General features: G+C 37.0%; 4 protein-coding genes across 4 annotated transcripts; 1 reads left to right on the top strand and 3 right to left on the bottom strand.

Annotated features, from left to right (window-relative positions):
* Positions 1 to 3,601: 3,601 nt before the first annotated feature.
* LOC137735174 (uncharacterized) lies at positions 3,602 to 7,081 on the bottom strand. Its single transcript, XM_068474569.1, has 10 exons — positions 6,919 to 7,081; positions 6,618 to 6,762; positions 6,399 to 6,459; positions 6,185 to 6,317; positions 5,825 to 5,948; positions 5,506 to 5,562; positions 5,304 to 5,400; positions 4,886 to 5,093; positions 4,331 to 4,391; positions 3,602 to 3,943 (listed from the first exon to the last, which is right to left on the bottom strand). Exons 1-10 carry the CDS (start codon positions 7,005 to 7,007, stop codon positions 3,878 to 3,880), a joined length of 1,041 nt encoding a protein of 346 aa, XP_068330670.1. The 5' UTR covers positions 7,008 to 7,081; the 3' UTR covers positions 3,602 to 3,877.
* Positions 7,082 to 9,962: 2,881 nt separating this feature from the next.
* Positions 9,963 to 11,489, bottom strand: LOC137733330 (uncharacterized protein At3g28850-like). The gene has a single exon (XM_068472484.1). It carries the CDS (start codon positions 11,203 to 11,205, stop codon positions 10,096 to 10,098), a length of 1,110 nt encoding a protein of 369 aa, XP_068328585.1. The 5' UTR covers positions 11,206 to 11,489; the 3' UTR covers positions 9,963 to 10,095.
* Positions 11,490 to 14,167: 2,678 nt separating this feature from the next.
* On the top strand, positions 14,168 to 15,435 carry LOC137733598 (cucumber peeling cupredoxin-like). Its single transcript, XM_068472729.1, has 2 exons — positions 14,168 to 14,381; positions 14,963 to 15,435. The coding sequence occupies exons 1-2, from the start codon at positions 14,168 to 14,170 to the stop codon at positions 15,433 to 15,435; spliced, it is 687 nt and encodes a 228-aa protein (XP_068328830.1).
* Positions 15,436 to 17,035: 1,600 nt separating this feature from the next.
* LOC137733641 (dnaJ protein homolog) lies at positions 17,036 to 20,474 on the bottom strand. Its single transcript, XM_068472778.1, has 7 exons — positions 20,317 to 20,474; positions 20,024 to 20,193; positions 19,413 to 19,578; positions 19,188 to 19,329; positions 18,824 to 19,100; positions 18,525 to 18,723; positions 17,036 to 17,554 (listed from the first exon to the last, which is right to left on the bottom strand). The coding sequence occupies exons 2-7, from the start codon at positions 20,171 to 20,173 to the stop codon at positions 17,235 to 17,237; spliced, it is 1,254 nt and encodes a 417-aa protein (XP_068328879.1). The 5' UTR covers positions 20,174 to 20,193; positions 20,317 to 20,474; the 3' UTR covers positions 17,036 to 17,234.
* Positions 20,475 to 20,741: the final 267 nt, after the last annotated feature.

The following is a 20,741-nucleotide window of genomic DNA, read 5'->3' as shown; positions in this document are numbered from 1 at the left end:
AGGGAATTGATGAGATCTTGATCTTGAACTAACATATCAGTTGATGTGGATGCAGAAAAAGAACTCCTAACTGGTTCTGTAAATCTATGTGACTAGGCTAACTCTTGAAGGTGGACATTAGATTTTCTGGTCGGAGGGTTGAAGTTGATTTTAACTGTTTCGTCAAAATATTATTCTATACTGTCTAGGTTGACTAAGCTATTTTGTATGCTTACTTGTTTTCTTTCATTAATTAGGCACCTATGAAACCCCACCCCCAAATAATTTGTAATTTTATTTTTGTTTAACAATTTATAAAATTACGAAATTGCCCCTCACTTCCTACCCAATCCGAATCCCTTTTCTAGATTTTCTCCCTCTCTTTAGCTACCACGCGGCAGACCCCTAACCCATCCCCTATCTCTTTCTCTCCTTCCCCCGAGTCAACATTCTTCCTCTCTCAGCTCACACACTTTTCTCTCTCTCACATATCTCTTTCTCGCACTTTCCCTTCCCGATCTATCCACACACGCACACAGAAACACCACCACCCCAATGACCTCACCACTACCACCACCCTCGTGAGAACCTTTTCCCTCTTTCTCTTCATCTCTATGAAGCTCCGGGGCACACAAAGGACACCCAAGAACCTGTGGTGTTCAAGCTCAGATTTTAGCCACCTTCGGCCACCCCATGACAAATCAAAGGTACCTAATCACTCCATCTCATCTCTAACTTCATTTTGGTACCTAGTTAATAGCCTAGCGGCGAGTGTTGACGGCGACCGGAGCTCGAAAAGCTCCGGACTTCTTCCTCAGCGAGGAAAAAGCCTTCAAGCCCAAACCCAAAGAGACAGGCCCTTGGGGCCATGCTAACTCAGGCTATTGGCTCGTTAAACCCTTGGCCCAAAAACATAAGGGCTTCAGCCCGTTGAACTTTAAACCCTATAACCCTTGGGTTTCAAGCCCAATCCTTTTGACCCAAAACCCATTAGACCCACACCTTTGGGCCTTAGAACCCAACCCAGTGGCGAAGCCTAGGCCACCTAACCCAAGCCCAATAACCCAGGCCCAAATCCGGTCTAACCCAGCAGCCCAGCCAGTATGAGGGCGCGTGGGGATACCCGAGGTCCCTCTTTATATTTTTTGACGTCCTAAATTTGTTTATGACGTCCATTTTCCAAAATTCAATTTTTTGAGTATAGTTTTATTAATTGAATCCTTTATGTGCTTAGGTACATTTATTAATGATGATTTCGTCATTTCTATTTTGTACGGCTCTTCGACGACGGAGTATTTGTGAGTGGACCCCTTCCAAAATGCATGTTTTAATAGTAGAAATGCATACATAAAAAACATGATTTAATGGTTATGTTTTATGAAACGTTTTATAAGTAAATTGGATTTACATTATATGATTATCATGCTTACTAAGAATATTTTGGAATACCATACTTTATCGAAATTATGTTCTTTGTAGTATACTATTTATTAACATGTTTTCTTTACACTTCTTTATATTATATATGATGGATGACTATATGCTATGAAGATGATTTTGAGATATATGTACTTATGTTTGGAAAGAGTATATTCAATGTTTTGTGCGTATCTAGTGGTCACTGTTTTGCCTATGGGCGATGATACTTAAATTGGCTTCAGCCGGGCTTTGGTAGATGGCTTCGACCAGGAGATACTTCAATTGGCTTCGGCTAGGCGTTGGTAGATGGCTCCGGTCGGGAAATACTTAAATTGGCTTCGGCCGGAAGATACTTATATTGGCTTCGGCCAGGTGTTGGTAGATGGCTACGGCCGGAAGATACTTATATATGATACCACTAGTTAGCACACTATACCATATAGGTTTCATGAAAGGCATTATGGCACACTAGGGTTTTCGGAAAACTTAATACATATTATGCTATTGAGTTTTCATAAAACTTTAAGGGTTAGTTTGTTGATAATTGTTTTCATATTACATATATATCAACTTGGTCCACTCATATTTATTTCTGCGCCCCCTTAGGACATAGGAACGAGGCTTACAATCCGAGCTACGAGGCTTTCCCCTACCAGTGATATCGTGCCTTCATCTCTGCTTTGACATCATTGTAATAGCACCTTCCGTTGTATTCTGAATTAGATATATGCTTTGAACATGTCATGCACTATCACTACCTTTATCATTGTTAGCAGTTGAATATTAGTATATTAATTTATATAGTTCGAACAAAATTTATATGCATGATTTACATGTTCCTAGCATATGCATTCATTAAATGGCTTGCGTCACCCTCCGGTGTGGACCAGCACGTGACCATCCCGATGTCCCTTGGACATTGGATCGAGGCGTGTCAGCACTAATCTGAAGGTAGACTGATGTCTAACCATTTGATAGTTCTGGGTATTTTGATATTGGTATTTTCTTTATTGGTTTGTATTAAAAGTGTGTGGTCTCTAAGGCTTTTGACTAAGGCTTGGAAATTCATGTTTGTTCCTGTAACTTTGTAATAAACTCTAAAAATTAAGGCTAATGGTTGGACTCCTTCAAGGACCTGGTACCCTGAAGTTTTTATGTTTAATGTGAGTGTTTTCAGCAATGTGAGGATCTGAAAGGCTTATTGTGAGATCTGGGGTGAATTGGTCTGTTATAAGGATTTGACTTGATCATTCCAAGAATGCTATCACTGAAGTCAGTGAATCTTGCATCTCTAAGGCATAACAAAATAAAGGTATTGAGGCCTCTTCTTGTTAAATGTTTGACTATGATCTAAACTAGACCTATGTGAATGTAATTGTAACCATCTTTTCTATGGACTTTGATTTGTTCTAGTGTGAACAATTGACAAGTCACATGTTCTTTACTGAGAGCATAAGCCTTTTCAACTGTTTTAACATGATGTTCACTTCTAAAAGAAGCTACTGACCACTTTTTTTTGTAAATGTTTTTAATGGATATTTTGGGGATATTCCAATCTCCAAAATAGACGCTTTCATCCGTTTGAAATTCTAATTTTTGTTCCTCATTTACTATGTCTGGAATCCTACTCAAAGTGGACATAGAGGTAGTGTTGGCAGTTGAATTAGATCTAAATAATCTACTCATCATTCAAAATGCAAATTTTCTAATTACAGAAATCTTACCAGTTTTTACTTTCTTCGCGTATTTGCTAAACTCTCTCTCCACTCATGCGATCCACTCATGCCAATCCTATGGACTTACTGTTTGGAACACGCCATACCATTTGGTTTGAGAGTAAACAAATACTTAGAAATCTTAACAGATAAAGTAAACCGTAACTGAAACGTCGAAAGATGAACAAGATGAATGGACGATAAAGATGATAACTCAATTAACATGTTTACTTACTTGGACCGATAAAAGTCGCAACATCATAAACCAGGAAAGAGAAGATGAATAAGAATGAGGTTGATTAGTCCCCCTTCCAGATTTTTCAGGCATTTGATTATGAATTTCCAGGCGAAACACATACTTTTTTCAATTTCACGTGTTGGCAAACATACAAGAAGTTCGGAGTCTAAATGGTTCAAATCGTAGGAGAGTTTACGTTAAAAATGATTCCAAATCCTATACGCTTGTAAACATTGCAAACTGATTTCAGCAAACGGAATGAAGCATCGACGCCGATTCCTTATTTCGGCGCCAATTTACAGATGTTTATCAGCTCCCAACGCAGAGCTTCATCAAGAGATTGTTCGAGGAAAAAAAGGGCAACATCAATTGAAAATATTTATTCTATTGATGAGAAAAGATGAAAAGTCGCATCCTGCAAAAGCTTTTGCAGATTGAAGGAAAACTTTACCAAAACTTTCCATCGGTATGAATCGAAAAAAGCAGGAAAGGCGCTTCGAAGTAATGAAATATAAGAGCATGCCACTCAATCACCTCCAACTGGACAAAGTTGCGAAACAAGCTTTACGACTCCCCACATGGGTGCATCATTCTGCAGGAAACCATGGAATAAGATGAAAACGTGTACTAGCTATGTTCGTACTTTTATCCTAGTAACCCTCACAAGAATTTCCAAGGTATACTAATCAAGGACATAGCTTATCTATCCCGGTTAACACTCACAAGAATCTCCCACATCTAACAACTTTGCTGAAACACTTAGAAATTTACTATCTCAATTTTTTTTTCAAGGAAGGAATCCTCTCAGCTTCGAACAAACATTATGAATCGTTGATGCTGAAAGGGTACACTATCCAGGGACAAGATAATCTTAAAACGCCAAGTGAAAGAAAAATAGCATTCCTATTCCTTTGACAACTAGAAATGGTCAACCAAAATAGTGAAAGCAACTAGAAACTTTGCAAGGCATTCAGCTCACCAGGTAAACCATATCAAAGGCTTTTCGATAGCCATCAAGAGAGTTCTCCACATTGTCATTCCTGAAACAGCAGTTAACATGGTTCAACAATTAAACTGATTTAAGGCTCACCATTAAATTTTCTTTGACAAAATTATCAGATTTATTAAGAAAAACAAATGAAAGAAACTTATGTGCAATGTAAATTAATTTATTCTTTTTCCAGCAAAATAATTAATTTTTAACTTCATTGGAACTTAATAAACAAACAAATATTTTTCAGTTGCAACTTTCCTCTAATTGTTGGTAGCAATGGAACGTAAAAGTAATCAGTAATATGCAGGTGTCCACTCATTTTGGCCAAACAATAACAGCCTCTTTACTTTCCTAGACAACTGAAAAATGCATATTCCTCAACATATATCCATTTCACGTTCTACATAAACTATCTAAGAAGTTGCTTCCAAGATATATTAACATGAGCACTGAAATACAAAAGAAGTTAGTCTTAGATTCACAACTCCTAATTTTTTTATATATATTTTGGGTATGGAATAAAATAAAATATTGACTTACAGAAATCCCACGGATATTCTGTTCTCATAGTTCAAACCGTCAGACATTCCAAGGTCACCAATGTGATCACCCAGAAGCAGGACATTTAACCTGGTCTTGACTGAGGCATTCTCATAAGGTGGCCCGTCTACATCACCTAATCGATCATGAAGGGGACCAGCCATATCAAGAGCATGCTCATTTTTATTCAAACTATGAATTGTCTTCCCTGAAAAATTAAGTCAATTGAAACTCAGAGTATGCAAATTCACTACCTCATCATGATGAATAGAATTTGCATCAATATATGAAGGATAGAGGATATGAATGTTTAGTGTACACCAAGAACCTATGCTCCCATAATTCATACTAACTTACTAAGACATTATCTTAATGATTTGTCTTTCTAGTGTGAGAAGAATTTATCATCAGTGGATACCTCTGAAAGTTACGAGGCGACCGTTATCATCAAATACCATCCGATTGGAGACAATCTTCACATTTTTGAAAAGTCTGTGAACCTTCTGCCGCATGACCTGGAACAATGAGAAGAGCAAACATTAATGCACAAGAAAGTTGCGAAATAGACCTGGAACTTGGAAATGAACACACAAGAAATATGGCCACAAAACTTAACTAACCTCCTCTATGATATCAGCAAGTCCCGCAGAAAATATAAGAACGGGGATGTCTCTTTCCTGCAAAAGCGGATAGTAGGAAATTATGAGCAGAGCTTAATAAAATAAGTTTTTCTGTTTCCTAATTAAAAGAACAAATAAAATTAAGGGACAAATGAGAACAAATCAGATGACAATTGCCAACATGAACTAGTTCACACTGAATAAACTCAAACACTAAGAATATCAAAATCTTCAATTGATTATTTCCTTCCGGTGACAAATTTTATGTATTCCGCTAATAAGAATTACTAACATAGTCGTCGGATAAAACAAAACTTACCTCCAAAAACTCAAATAGTTCTACAACACCCTCCCTAAAAGCAATCGTGGAGTCAGCAACAGATTGCTTTATTCCATCGTATGTAACGCCACCCTCAACTAAGAGTCCATGAGTTTTCCCCCACCTGTATCCATGCAATCAGTATTTCTGTGATCTGAAATCCAATAATTGGAACTGAGGTAACATGCGGTAGCTTCCTATGAATATGAACTTTCAGGTGAACCAATCCATGATAATTCGGTGATCATAAGCGAAAAACAGACAAAAAGAGGCTACCTAGAATCGTCTAATGCAGGTATCCATATAGATTCATTAGACTCCGCATACCCTCCTTTAGATAAAAATAACAAGGGAAATTACCATTCTTCCATAAGCTTAGTTTTCTCTTCAAGTGGAATTGTCGGGGAGAACTCTAACGGATGATAATGTTCATACAATTCCTGTCTTTTCGTATCATATTCCGGATTCTCCTGCTGCAAAAGACCATGACTACCTACTCTCGTTATCAACGAAAATCGAAAACAAGAAAACCTTGCAAACAGAATCGAGTCCAAAGAACACAAAAGGAACTTACTTTGTCCCCGGCAACCATTGACCCGGTACCTGGTCAAGGTGGCATCAAAATCTGCTATTACCTGACATAAAAATTAATTAATTAAATAAATAAAACTCTAAAGTTCTATGTGCACATTAAATTTCCTTCAATGGAAGAAAGTTTCACTCCAAACTATCTTACTTCTTTGCAGTTTAGGACACAAAATAAAGGCGAAAGAAGGGGATGAAGGAGGCAAACCTGAAGTTTGGCGGGACCGGCATCGCGAATAGCATCAATTTTCTTGAGCAGGAAGTCGGAGTCACCCACAACCGCCGCGTCACAAGAAGCATCCGTTTCCATGTGGGACGGATTTCTGAAGCTTCTGCCGCTACAAAACCAAGCCCTGCAATTGCAATTGCAAAGCTTAAATTCGATATAATACGCACATACATACATACATATATACATACATATATATATATATATATAGAGAGAGAGAGAGAGAGAGAGAGAGAGAGAGAGAGAGAGAATGTGATAAGATTGGAGTTGGAAGAGGAACCTGGAAATAAACGAGTGGGGTGGAAGCAAGCGGCGGTGGGGGGTGGTGGTGCCGAGAAGGAGGATGCTTTGCAGACGATTAATGTTCATTTGAGTTGAAAGTTGAGAGTGTAATTATTATGTCTCTCAGATTCTTATTTGGTAACCACTACCAATCACATATTCCATCACCGTACTCGGTTCAACTGAACCCTAACAAACAATTTAGGGGCAGATATTTTAGCGGGTTTACCGACCAATCTTAACCGAAATTAGTTGAGTTGCGAACTTCAAAATTTTACTTTTGGTTAAAAATCATACCACTCGTTTCAAGGGTTGAACCGGATTGGGTTATAGTATTATTAACCGAAGAGTAATGCTATATTTATCATATCTTTTTCATATTACGTGTGTACAACATTTATAATAGAGGTAAGGAAATATCGGTGTTGTCTATATTAGAAAGATAGTACAAATGTAGTAAGAGTAGCATTTTTTGTGAACCTAATTGAAACTGACTGAAATATCAAAAATCCTAAAATATACTTTATAATAGATTATACATAAAGAAAATTTAATAAATTTTTAACACGCTTTAAATATTAAGTAACAATAGTGATTTTACAACACCAAATTCATATGATTTAAGCCCAATATGACATTCATTTTGGATTATATTAATTATACTCACATTAATGATAAGAAAGTAATTAATCCCATCATAACTTGCCTAAGAATAGTTTGAGTGGGCTGGTTTGCCAATTTTCTTGGGTGAAAATAGGTTCAACTCGATCTTATCGGGCTGGCTAAGGATGATTTATAGCCTATGCCCACCCTTGACAAGCATGAGTGAAATTCCAGTCATATCCTTTTTAGGGCTGGAATTCTTTTACCCAAAAATCGAAACACAAATGTATGTACAGTTTACTGCCTAGGCCACGTATTGAAAGAATATTGGTTACTTGAAAATTAAACACAAACTCACCATCATGAAAATTAAACTTAAAACTTTTCTTCTACAAGTAAACAGAAATATCACATTTAGCACTAGACGAGTATAAGTGGGTTTCCCACTAAGAAAAAATCGCCTACAAGAGAAGATTTACGTTTAGTGCGGATATGATTCCATTAGAGGATTGCACTTGAGCTTCGAACAAAAGATGATTACACTTGTGAATGAAATAAATAACGGAATCTCTACTCGAGGAGATAGTTATGCGGTAAGTATCACTAATTATGTGATTAAAGAATAAAATATTTTTTTTAAAAAAACATTTTCTGTTATTTTAAAATCACTTCCAAACAAACCTTATATTGTATTATCTCCAATTGAGGGGGCCACAAGACCATAGGTCAAAATATAGCCCGTTTGACAAAAAACGTATCTCCAACCGAAGGAGGCTATTTTTTAGCCCCCTCAATAATTTATTATTTTAATTAAATTAATATGGTTAATTGAATTAAACAACCATATTAAATCGAAATAAATTAAATTAAATCGAAAAAATATTGAAAGAAAAGAAAAGCATGGACCTCGTCCAAATGCGGATTGCAAATAAAATTTCCTAAAATTAAAAACAAATAAAATAATAGTACCTCAAAAAATGGTACTAGATTCCGTGAGAAAAGGATCCAGCGATGATCCTTTTTTCTGGGGATCCCAGGAATTTCGTGATCGTTCATCGTATATCGTGCAATCAGTTTTCATTAGGTACTATTTATATTTAATTTAAAACTTAAAATTAAAAATGACTTCTAACTGCATGATGTACGATGAACGGTCACAATCACAAGAACTCACAACACCATGTTAACGCAACCTAAACCAGAGCGGGACCCACAACACCAACAACGCCAAGTGAACTGGGCTACCCAAATCAGGCTGGCTTGCTAGCTTCCTTTGGCCAGCTCGCTGGCCTTGTGGCTGGTTTATGGTCAGGTGGGGCCCACAAGCCTTTTGGCTTAGATCTCGGTTGAAGACAGTTTTCATATAATAAGGCTATATTTTGACCTACGACCCTTTAGCCAGGTCGATTTGGGATGACCTTAGGATCGATCAAGGCTCTCAACTGCCCTATTCTTTCCAAATATAATGCCATAAGATCATGTGTGCTACCAGAAAGTTGAAAATTCTTATTACTGAAGATCGGATTCGATAATCTCCTTCCTGCATTTGATGATGTGCTTGACTGGCTCCTTCAGCTCTCGTATCCAGATCATGGTAGATGAACATCACCACCACCACCACAACAACAAAGCCTTATCCCATTAAGTAAATTTGAATGTATATATGAATCCTAGAACACAAAGCATTATCCCACTAAGTGGGTCGACTGTATGATTAATAGAACGCCATTGTACTCGGTTTTGTGTCAAATCTTCTGTTAGATCCAAGTACTCTAAGTCTTTTGTTAGAGTCTCTTTCCAAGTCTTCCTAGGTCTTCCTCTATCTCTTTGGCATTGAGCCTCTGTTTCATAATCGCATCTTCTAACCAGAGCGTCTGTAGGTCTTCATTTCACATGTCCAAACAACCTTAACCGATTTTCTCTCATTTTATCTTCAATTGCAGTTACTCCTACTTTACTTCGGATATCCTCGTTCCTAATCCTATCCTTTCTCGTGTGCCCATACATTCAATGAAATATTTTCATCTCCGCTACACTAATTTTGTATATGTGTTGATGTTTGACCACTCAACATTCCATGTCATAAAGCATTGTTGGCCTTATTGTTGTCTTATGAAATTTTCCCTTCAACTTTAGTGGCATACAATGGTCGCAACTCAACACATCTGATGCATTCTTCCACTTCATCCATCTAGCTTGTATTGTATAGTTGATGTTTCCATCCAATTCTCTGTTCCTTTGCAAGATAGATCCAAGATAACGAAAACATTCACTCTTTGGTACTTTCTGACCTCTAATCCTCAGCCCGAGTGTAGTGGCACAAAACCGAGCGCAGTGACGTTTAGAATTCATATAGCCAATCCCATTTAGTATAATAAGGCTTTGTTGTTGTGTTTCATCACTACATGCATTTGTTAAAACAATCAGAAAACTCCCTCTCCAAAGCACATCTGCTCTCAATATATTATCCATGAATTTTTACCAAAACAAATTTGAAAACATATGATGAAGACAAAGAATAAAAAATTTCAAGTTACATACATTACAACAAGAATCAAGATTTCAAGTTTGTTCAGCAACACAAGGGGCATATAATCAACCCATTTTCGTTACACTCGGGGCACTTATCCGGCTGCCCCTTATCGCCAATGAGCTTGCAGCTCCCACTGCATCGGAAGCAAATCACAAACCGAACTCCATCACAAGCTTCACAGGTGCCAATGGACCGATCCATCGGCACTCCTTCAAAAAGCGGCTTGAGCTTTCCTTGCTCATGAAGTGTCAAAACCTCCTCTGCTCCCCCGATATATCTCCCCTTTATGAAAAGCTTTGGAGGCAGTGCTTTGAAATCCAAAATCTTCCAAAGTTCTTGTCGAAATTCCATGTGCATTGACACATCTCGCTCGTAGAACACAACCCGAAAACTCTCCAAAAGAAATCGAACGCTGTTGCAATCGTCAAAAGTCTTTCGAATCCCCCGAAGGGTTGTAGTGTAGAGAACTACCGATGATTCCAAACTACCATGCGGGCACTTTTCTTCGAAGCCTAATAGAGGGTTTTCATTTGAAGGCGGCTCTTGCTCTGGCTCGGGATTTGGCGCTTCTACAAAAATGGATTCTACGTCTTCATTTGAAGTAAACCTCATATATTCCATCACCGCTTGCTGAAAGGCTAACAGTAGGTTTGGGTCGAAGAGGCTACCGGAGTTTAAGTCCGGTCTCCGGAAAGACAAGATGTCAATCTGCGACAAAGGGGTCTGTCTTCGATTTTCTGAAGCTTCAGAAGCTCTGTTTTCCTCCAAATTTGACTCTGTTGTAACCCAATTGTTGTTGCCCTCTACTCGGTGTTTCGCCTTCGTTTGAGGCCTAACGTTTTCCTTGTCGTTGATGTCAATATAATCGCCATCGGGCGACTCTTCTTCGTCTTCTAGGTCTCTCATAAGCTCGGTGACATCGATAATGTCAGGCTCTTGCTCCGTCACATTCTTCTCTAACCGTTTGATCTTCTCCTGCTGCTCCGTTTCTTTTGAAATGAAATTATGGGTCTGAATGTTGAGATTTGAATCCGCATATCCATCCGATGCATTTATCTGAAGAACTCGATCTTGCGGTTTCAGGTACCCAATTCCAATCGGTCCGACTGACTTCAACTTCTTCATCAACTTCCCTTTCACCCCTTTCATTGTTTCCAAAATTGAGCTCCGAAAATCTGAACCAGGCAACAGAATTTGAACACGGAAATAAAAAAAAGGGGGGATCGTAGAGATTAGAGAGAAAGAGGGGGAGAGCTAAGGGTAAACGAAGCTGCTGCTGCTGCTTCTTTCTCCGCCTTGACCTTGGTGGTGGTGCTACAGCCAGAGCTTTCCAACTTCAACGGCTACAAAGTTGTTTTTGGAATTTTAAAATTCGAAAATGTGGGGAATGCTGGGAGATGCGGAACAAGATAAGTGTGTGGCTAACGGTCATAATTTACTAGCGGCTTCTTTCTACATCTCTTTAGCTTTTTTCACCTTTTTTGTCTTCCTTTTTCTCTGAAGGACATTGATGGATGGTTGATTGAGAAGCTAGCTATAGTATTAATCATCGAGGTGTATCTTTTTGGAACAATGTCGATCCTTCATAATTAATGAGTTGTTTGTCTGATGATTATACTAGAACGTAGTCATGTTGTTTACCCGGATTAATCATCGAGGATTGCATGAGACTTGACAAGGAGTAGATGTTTTCTGAAGTGCCATATGTGATTAAGGATTGTAAATTGGGATTGTTTTAGCAGAAAGTTGGATTCAAAGAGTTCTGTCAAAATTAAAATGTCATGCTACCTTTAATTTAACGTTTATTTGATGGAATAGACGAAAATGAGGTGAATTGAGAATAACTGTGACAAAAATGACAATTTTATGGAGAAAAGTAAGACAAAACTAATTTCAAGAGGTAAAGTAAGACTAAATGACAATCTTAAGGGGCAAATCAATTAACAAGACTTTTTTTTTTTATAAAATAATTTAACTTCTCACGCATGCATGTACATGTTTCTGTTAATAATTATGATCATTACTCATTAACATGCCACATCTCCCAGTTTTTTTTATTCCAAAAAAGAAAATAAAATACCACATCCTCCTACTCCGTTAGATCATCTTCAACCCTTGGGTCAAAATCTAAAATTTTTAATTCAAAAAATTTAGGTTTTAACCCAGAAATAGTTTTTTTCCTCTAATCTATTTGGATTAAATTTTTAACCTGAGATTACTAAAAAATGAATTTAGGATAATTTTTTCCTTAAAGTAACTTTAAAAAAAATTACGTAGGCTATACTAATTTAATTTTATGAACATTTTAAATTAATTACACTAACACTCTATGAGGTTTATCGAGTTTTCACAAAGCACCCTCACATTTGAATCATTACACTAACATCCCTTCAAGTTTTAATTCTCTTTCACAAAACCCCTTCAGTTAAAATTTTGCTAATAAATTGACAACTTTAACCTTATAACTAATTAATTAAATACTAAAGAAATATATTTTAAAAATAAAATACTAAAAATAAGTAAATTAAACATTAAAAAATAAATAAATAATTTAAAATATCGAAAAGGAAAAATGAGAGGAAACCTAAACCCTACACAATTCAACGTCCCACCATTGCCACCTTCATCCCTTTCCTCTCTGCCCCCACCCTCTCGAAAAAAATTGAGGGCTAACCTTTGTTTTGTGTATGAATGCACCGTACACATGGTCCAGAACATAGTGGAGCATTACCAGATTCACCATCACCATTTTTGAGAGAAAACCAATTTGAACAAAATCCAGAATGTTGGAAAAAAATAAAATTTGTGAATTTTATCATGTGAATCCTATCTCTCACCGATGCCACAACAGTGCAGAGTTTTCCGTAGTGACTGATAATAATTCTTCTTATAGTAGTGGAATGATCAATGAAAGGCTTTTTCTTTCTTGATAAATATATTACTTATGCTTGATGGAGGAGTTCAATGATCTGAGCAGCGAGCAGGCATGGGAATGATGGTGGTGGTGCAAATTAGTCATAGAAAGAAAGAGAGAGGGAGAAGTTTTCAATTTATTTTTTAAATGTTTAATTTGTTTATTTTTAATATTTCCTTTTTCTAATATATTTCTTTATTATTTAATTAATTAGTTATAAAGGTAAAATCGTCAATTTATTAGCAGAATTTTGACTGAAGGGTTATATGAAAGTGAATTAGAACCTGAGAGGGTGTTAGTGTAATGTCTCAAATGTGAGGGGATTTTGTGAAAACTCGATAAACCTCAAGGGATGTTAGTGTAATTAACCTATTTTAAACTAAAAATATTTAGATTTTGATATAAATATTGAATAATCACTAAACCAACACTATGAACTATGAAAAAATATGAACCACATAAAATATTTTTTTTATTACTTTAGCCGTTGGATTTAAATTTAGACCATTAGATTTTATTTTTTTTACCGTTGGATTTGATCATGTTAGATCTTAGCCGTTGAATTCAATAAATTTATAAATATAAAACGAAAAAAAAACACATATATGATGGGTCAGCTCCACTAAGACCCAGGGGATCATGGGCTAAATTTGCCCCACAAAGGAGTTTTTGATTAAAACTCATATTTGTCTCTTGGAGCAAGTTGAGATAAATTTAGAACCGAAAATTTGAGTTTTACTCGTCTAAAGTCATCCTCATCGTTTCCATGAACATAACAAGATGATGGACATGCATCTGTAACTATTAACGTTGCTTTTCCATGAACGTACATTTATGGATTTCCTATGACTCCATAAATTAACATAAATTAATTTTAATTTATAGCAAATACTTTATTTCTGAATGACACTAACAGGAAATTAAGCCTTGTATATCTATATGATGAATGAATGCAATGAAACCGTTAAATTTCCAAAAACTATTTACTACTGAAATGGAAATATGAACGGAAAACCTAATCAGGCCTTGACTGGTCGTTTGCGAGTTATAAATACCGACGACTTTACCATCTTTATGTATAAAACCGTTATCTATGTTAATATTCTAGTCTCTTCATTGCCTTGCCTAATTGCTTGCTACCCCTCTACCTAGCTATAAGTTACAACCGCAGAAAACTCTCTCTCTGTGTTTTTTTCAATGGCTGTGAAGAGTGAGCTTTCCATGGCATTAGTTGTGATGGTGGCGGCGGCGGCGGTGGGTTTGGTTGTTCCTGAGTCACTTGGTTGCATACCGACCCCGAGTGGTGGTGTGAAATACCCAGTCGGAGACCCCTTTTGGACCATTCCTCAAAACCCTGATTACTACACAAACTGGTCCTCTAACCATTTCTTCAAGATCGGTGACTCCCTCGGTAATCCTATTCCCCGTGTATACATATATATCACTCTGCCTCATATGCATTACTAAAACAGGGACGACTACAAGCCAACGAGGCTCTTCCCTATGTGAGGGTCAGAGAAACGTTTATCGTACCTAACCTTACCCTTATTTTGCAAAGAGATTGTTTTCACAACTCAAACCCCTGACCTTTTGGTCACAAAGGAGAGCAACATTTTTGTTGCGTCAAGGCTTACCCCCTCCTCATATGCATTACTATATATGTATGTATATGTATACAAGTCTGTGCACATACACACTGCTAAATTTCTTTTTCCAAATGTGGCAGTAATTTTTCTGGTACATTTCTTATGGCACGAGTGCATGTTGATTTTTTTGGAGTTTCCATCACAATTCCTTACTTTGAAATACTAAGTTCTTCATCCACTGCGCGGTTATATTGTGGTAAATTGGCACACAAAAACTTGTTATCATCAACTCCACATAAATCTTTTTCACACTTCGACTATATATAACATGAGAGATATAAGAATTTACATGTTCTATATCAGATTGACTAAATTATATTGCCTTTTTTTTCGTATTTCCTTGAAGTTTTTGCATTCGATACGGGGCGTTACAACCTCCTGCAAGTGACAAAGCAAGAGTATGAGAAGTGCACAGGTTACAAGCCACTGAAAGTGTTCAACACTGGTCCAGTGACTATTCCATTGGAAGAAAAGGGTGTGTTTTACTACATATGCAACATCTCTACGTACTGTAGTCTTGGCCAGAAGATTTCTATTAAAGTGAACGAGTGCCCTTGCCCACTACCAAGTCCACCTCCGTCTTCCCCGCCTCCCGCTTCTCCAACTCCTGTTCCCCCGTCTTCACCACCACTCATATCATCTCCTCCGCCGTCTCCAAGCAGCCCTAACGGGTCCCAGCCTCCTTATGTGCAGGTTACAAGTCCAGCTCCGTTGCCAGTTGATAATGGTTCTCCTGAGGGTCCTTCAAACTCTGCAGCATTGATACATAAAGGGATGTTTGGTGTTGGTTTTGGGGTGCTACTCCTCGTTTTTGGGTGATCTAGGAAAATAATTTGACTAGATTTAAGTTGTTTTCTTAGGATAGCAGAGTTTATGTGTTTAATTTCTTTCCAAACCTTAACCAGAATAATTTGATTGCTTTATTGATATTAGATTAGAGGATTGAAGATCCTGTTTGGAGTACTTCGATCCAAACATGGGCAGACAAGAATTTGGTTATGACATACATGGGTCTTTTAGTCACTCAATCCTTTCAATAACATATAGCATTGCTTTTTATTGGTGGAACTGTTTGTACTATTTGGGAGATTGAATATATTCTGCGAAAGATCTATGATGTCCTGAAGTATTTACACTGAGAATTTTAATCGTTAAATCTTGATCATTGTACCTTTGTCCAAAGATATATCGGTTTAAAGTTTAAATATACAAAGTATAAAATACCTCGGTGTATACTAAAACATTTCCTGATTTTGACTACAATCCTTAGTTGAGGTCATCAACTTTTGAAAGTTCTAACTTTCTTTGTTATAGACCTTTTTTTTAACGTAAAAAATGGACCTCTCTCACGTACTATAAACTCTTGATAACATTCACTTTAAAGACAAAAATGTCTTTAACTAAAAAAAAAACACTTCAACCTCAGTACTTTAAAAGAAAAAATTTAAAGGCAAAAATGTCTTTAACAAAAAAAAAACACTTCAACCTCAATACTTTAAAAGAAAAAATTAATCAGAGCTACAATTTATTTTATTGAGTAAATTTTACCAATGATCCTTCAACTTTAACTCAACTAGAGTAATAGTCCTTTAGCTAAAAATTTATTGTTATTGGTCTCTCAACTCATCAAAACGTGCAACTATGGTCCATCAACTAAAAATTCATTACTAATGTCCCTCAACTTTAATCTAATTGGAGAAATGGTCCCTCAACTTTAACCCAATTTGAGAAATGGTCACTCAACTTTAACCCAATTGTAGCAATGGTTATTCCAACATAACTCATTTTGACAAAATTCTGACGAAGTTGATGAAAATGATCATAACTACACGTTTTGATGAATTGATGGACCAATGGTAATGAATTTTTAGTTGAAAGATCATTGCTCTAATTTGATTAAAATTGAAGAATCATTGCTACAATTTACTCTATTTTATTAGTACAACACGAAAAGAACAAGCGCAACCACTCAACAAAAATTGAAGTGGAGTCAAAATGTAAGAACCAAAATAAGCAAAGGACCAAACTATTAAGAGTATGAATTTCATATCGGATAATCAAAAATCTCTTAGGTATTTATTAAGGGGTGTGATATCCACACACCCCATTTTACTTCCCACATACTTTTTGAATTTTCGGCCGTCCAATCAGACGAATTAAAGAAAATCAACAGACAGAAATTATCAAAATATGTGTAAAAAGTCAAATAGAATATGTGAATAGCATACTCCTTTATAAAAAGTTGAGTTATCCCTCGTATTAGTAATTTGTTTTATAGTGGAACAAGAACTTTATCAAGCTATATGGACAAAAAGGTACACACCAATAAAAAATCGTGTCTGTAGTTCCAAATTCGCCATTTTAAGGTAGCAGTTGTACTCGAACCAGCATCCGAAAGCAGCAGAACAAATTCTTAGCATTCAACAACTAATATCATATTATATATAAGTAATCATCCACATTAAGTAGAATAAGCATCTCCTTAACAGCTATTGTTCCGAAGAAGTTTCGGATTCACAAACCAAACCAGAAATAAACCACTGGGAACCTAGACCAACAGACCACGGTGCCAATTAACTTTTATTTTTCTCAAATAACTTCATAAAGCTTTAATCTAATCATTGCTGAGCACATTGAACCCTCTGGGCACCACCATGCATGTCCTCATCCTCGTCATATGCCTCTTGCGCATGTGCTTGCTTTCGACGCATTTCCTCCTCTATGTTTACATCATGCAGCGTGGTCTCCTCACATTCATCCAATTCCATGTCGGTAAGTCGTGCCGAAGTCCTGGGGGGGAGGACGGTCTCCAGGGCCTTGCACTGTTCTGGGTTCAGTGAGTCGGGGAACTCCACTGTGAAATGAATATATAACTTACCTTTCATGAATGGCCTCTGGTACATTGGCATGCCCTCATCGTTTATAGCCTTGAATTGATCTGAGAGACACCGGTGAAGATAGAAACAAAATCAGGGTAACTACAAAAAAATCTGATGCAACAAAAAATTTCACACTAAGAGCTAAAAAAAACTAATGGTCTAGTTTTCACTCCTGATGCATTTCGTAATTGTGTACTGAATAACCTTATAGAAATTAACAACACCTTGTCAAATTACCAACACCTTATCAAATTAATAAGTAAACAAGTGAGAACTATAAGTAAAATTTCCAACTCAAAATGGAGAATGAGAACTTGACTACACAAGCATGTTTGTTGTTCTAATCTTGTCCACGAGTATGAAAGAGTTAAATTACGACTTTGGGGACAAGTTGCAAATATCAATTGGTCCACAATAATTGCACCGCAGTAAGTAGAACACATGAGTCACTAACTACGAGAGAGAGAGAGAGAGAGAGAGAGAGAGAGAGAGAGAGAGAGAGAGAGAGAGAGAGAGAGGTGCTATTATAGGGATAAAGGGAGATATAAGGTCATATGTTCTAAATTTAAAAGGCAAATATGTTATTCCCACCCACTCCGTTTTCTTATTCTCCATTAGATTTAGAACATATTACCTTCTCACTCCCATTATTCCTATAATAACCTTGAATCCTTGTTATTTTTCTCTTTTCCAGAAAAATTGGTCATCTTTGAATGGCTGTGCACATATTGTCATCACATATTCATTAGTTGTGATGTTTGTTTTCTGTTCATGTATTTTTGGTTGTTTGTTCTCTCTTTGTGACATACCCAAACACTTACGATGATACATGTATAAAACACCAATCGAAATAATCATCATAGGTTCAAGTGAATACGAACTACACATTTATTTGACCAACCCCAATAAAGGTAGTATAGGAAAAAAAAACCAAGAACCAATAAGACAATGACTCAAAACATCAAGAATTAACCAAATCACAAGTACATGGCAACTATTCAGAATGAATACAGTAATGATGAAACTTACCAGGCTTTACAACTTCTCCAGGATGAGATTTAATGAGGAGTTGTCTTCCATCCAAATGCGTTAATATGAATTGAAAGCCACAAAGTGATTCCATAAGTGACAATGTATGTTCAAAGAAAAGGTCATCACCCTTTCTCTTAAACTTAGGGTGCTCTTTTTGTTGTAGGACAAAAACAATATCACCTGTAACGGTGTCCGGCTGTAGAATGAAATAAAACGAAGAGAAAATAGCATGGATCAATACGGAGGTACTGAACAACCGAACCTCCAAAGTTCAAAATGAAAGCATGTACACCTACCGCTTCATCAGCTTCACCAGGGAATGTTATCCTCTGCCCATTTTGCATGCCCTTCTCTACAATTACTTCCAAGACTTTCTTTTCCTGAACAACCTTCTCACCCTTACATTGTGCGCAGCGATCCTTGTCATTAATGGTCTCGCCAGTACCCTTGCACTCATTGCAAGGATGTTGCATTTGCTGGATCATCGAGGGGCCAAGATGTCTAATAGACACTTTCATTCCAGAACCTTGGCAGCCAGGACATGTCATTGAAGCACCTGACTTTGACCCTTTACTGAATCATGTCAAATACCAACCCCATATCAGAACCATAGAGCACAAAAGTAAATTTTGGATAACATTCAACTTATTAAACACTAACCCCTTGCACTTGGAGCAGATTACGTTGCGCGAGAGAGAAAGCTTTTTGGATGTCCCATTGTAGAGATCTTCCAAAGAAACCTTAAGGGGATGGATTACATCCTCTCCCCTTCTCTGCCTTCGGCCTCTGCTGCTTCCACCACCTGAGAACATAGCATCAAAACACTCAATTCCAAATTACACAAAGTACAAACACAAGGAGCTCCAAACAGGGAAAATGCCTTACCACCGAATGGGTTTCCACCAAAGAAGGATTGGAAAATATCAAATGGGTCATGGCCGCCACCTCCGCCACCCATTCCTTCCTTGAGGGCATCCTCGCCATATTGGTCATAGATCTCACGTTTCTCCGGATCACTCAGAACCTCGTATGCTTGAGCCAACTCCTTAAACTAAATTACAAACCGGAATGGAAACAGTTAGAAAATCAACATAATAAGAATTACCATTAAACTTTGTTTATTGACAATGAAATTCTAGCACAAGCAATCCCCGGCTCGAAGTTAAACTCGGTGCCCAAGTGTCTGAAGACAAACATATAATAGGATTGAAGAAACCAATGTTCACAACTAAACTGCTTTATGTGACACCTCTTAGTCATTAAAAACGATTCAGATGAATTATAAATTTCAATAATTTAACAATTCCAACTGCAGCAAACAACAATTCCTATAAAACCCAGAAATCCCCAACATTCCAAAGCATAAAAATAATTAAAACATTAAGAAAAATATATGCCAGATCTTCATCAAGGGAATCATAGATTTGAACAATCAAGAAGCTGATTATTCAAAAATGAAACAAGAAAATATTATCAGAGGAAAGAGAAAGTAAAACCTTTTCGGGATCGCCGCCCTTATCAGGGTGGTTCTTGATGGCGGCTTTTCTGTAAGCCTTCTTCAGATCGTCCTGCGAAGCGGTCTTTGAAACTCCAAGGATCTCATAGTACTTGCTGTTATCGCTTTTCTTTGGAGCTCTCCCAAACATTCTCACTTATTCCCCTTAATCTGTTAAATAATTAAAAATTAATTTTAAAAAAACACCATTAAATTTCAAAAAAATTAATAATAAAAAAACCAAATCCCAGAACTCGATTCTGAAATTGATGCAGAGAAATACAGAGAGCATACCGATTTTGAGATTCGATTAATTGGAGATATGTCGTCAGAGGGAGCAGAGAAGGACGAGAGACGGCGAGGGAGGAAGAGGAGTGTGGGTTCTGCCGGATCGGTATATTAAAGTGAGGGAATGGACGGCTGCGATTGATTGCGAACAGGGTGGTAGCTAAGGGTTAGTATTGACATTTACATGCAAACATATGTGTGGACATTTACATGCAAACATATGTGTGGATATGCGAGCAAGGAAGGATCTAGAATTTGTCCTTTTTTTCTCCCTCCGGGTCTCTTACCTTTTTTTTTTTTTTTTTGCCGGAATATTGTTTTTATTGTGTAAGAATTGTTTTAGCATATTTGATTGTGTGATTATGTAAATTAGAAGAGATTATGTGGATTTGGAAGAATATTTTGTATTTAATTGTATTATTTGGGGTCAC

The sequence above is a fragment of the Pyrus communis genome, chromosome 5 (genome assembly GCF_963583255.1).
Source record: "Pyrus communis chromosome 5, drPyrComm1.1, whole genome shotgun sequence".
Lineage (NCBI taxonomy): Eukaryota > Viridiplantae > Streptophyta > Magnoliopsida > Rosales > Rosaceae > Pyrus > Pyrus communis.
The sequence above is the reverse complement of the archived record's forward strand: the minus strand, read 5'-3'. Positions and strand labels throughout refer to the sequence as shown.

Excerpts from the sequence above, each read along its gene's own strand:
- LOC137733598 (XM_068472729.1), top strand. The coding sequence starts at position 14,168 with ATGGCTGTGAAGAGTGAGCTTTCCATGGCATTAGTTGTGATGGTGGCG. Across the intron at positions 14,382-14,962 it reads CAAGATCGGTGACTCCCTCG|TTTTTGCATTCGATACGGGG; the intron begins GTAATCCTATTC and ends ATTTCCTTGAAG.
- LOC137733330 (XM_068472484.1), bottom strand. The coding sequence starts at position 11,205 with ATGAAAGGGGTGAAAGGGAAGTTGATGAAGAAGTTGAAGTCAGTCGGA.
- LOC137733641 (XM_068472778.1), bottom strand. The coding sequence starts at position 20,173 with ATGTTTGGGAGAGCTCCAAAGAAAAGCGATAACAGCAAGTACTATGAG. Across the intron at positions 19,101-19,187 it reads ATCTGCTCCAAGTGCAAGGG|TAAAGGGTCAAAGTCAGGTG; the intron begins GTTAGTGTTTAA and ends GACATGATTCAG. Across the intron at positions 17,555-18,524 it reads TGGAGAAGTTGTAAAGCCTG|ATCAATTCAAGGCTATAAAC; the intron begins GTAAGTTTCATC and ends GGTGTCTCTCAG.
- LOC137735174 (XM_068474569.1), bottom strand. The coding sequence starts at position 7,007 with ATGAACATTAATCGTCTGCAAAGCATCCTCCTTCTCGGCACCACCACC. Across the intron at positions 5,094-5,303 it reads TCGCCTCGTAACTTTCAGAG|GGAAGACAATTCATAGTTTG; the intron begins GTATCCACTGAT and ends TTAATTTTTCAG. Across the intron at positions 4,392-4,885 it reads AGAATATCCGTGGGATTTCT|GAATGACAATGTGGAGAACT; the intron begins GTAAGTCAATAT and ends CTGCTGTTTCAG.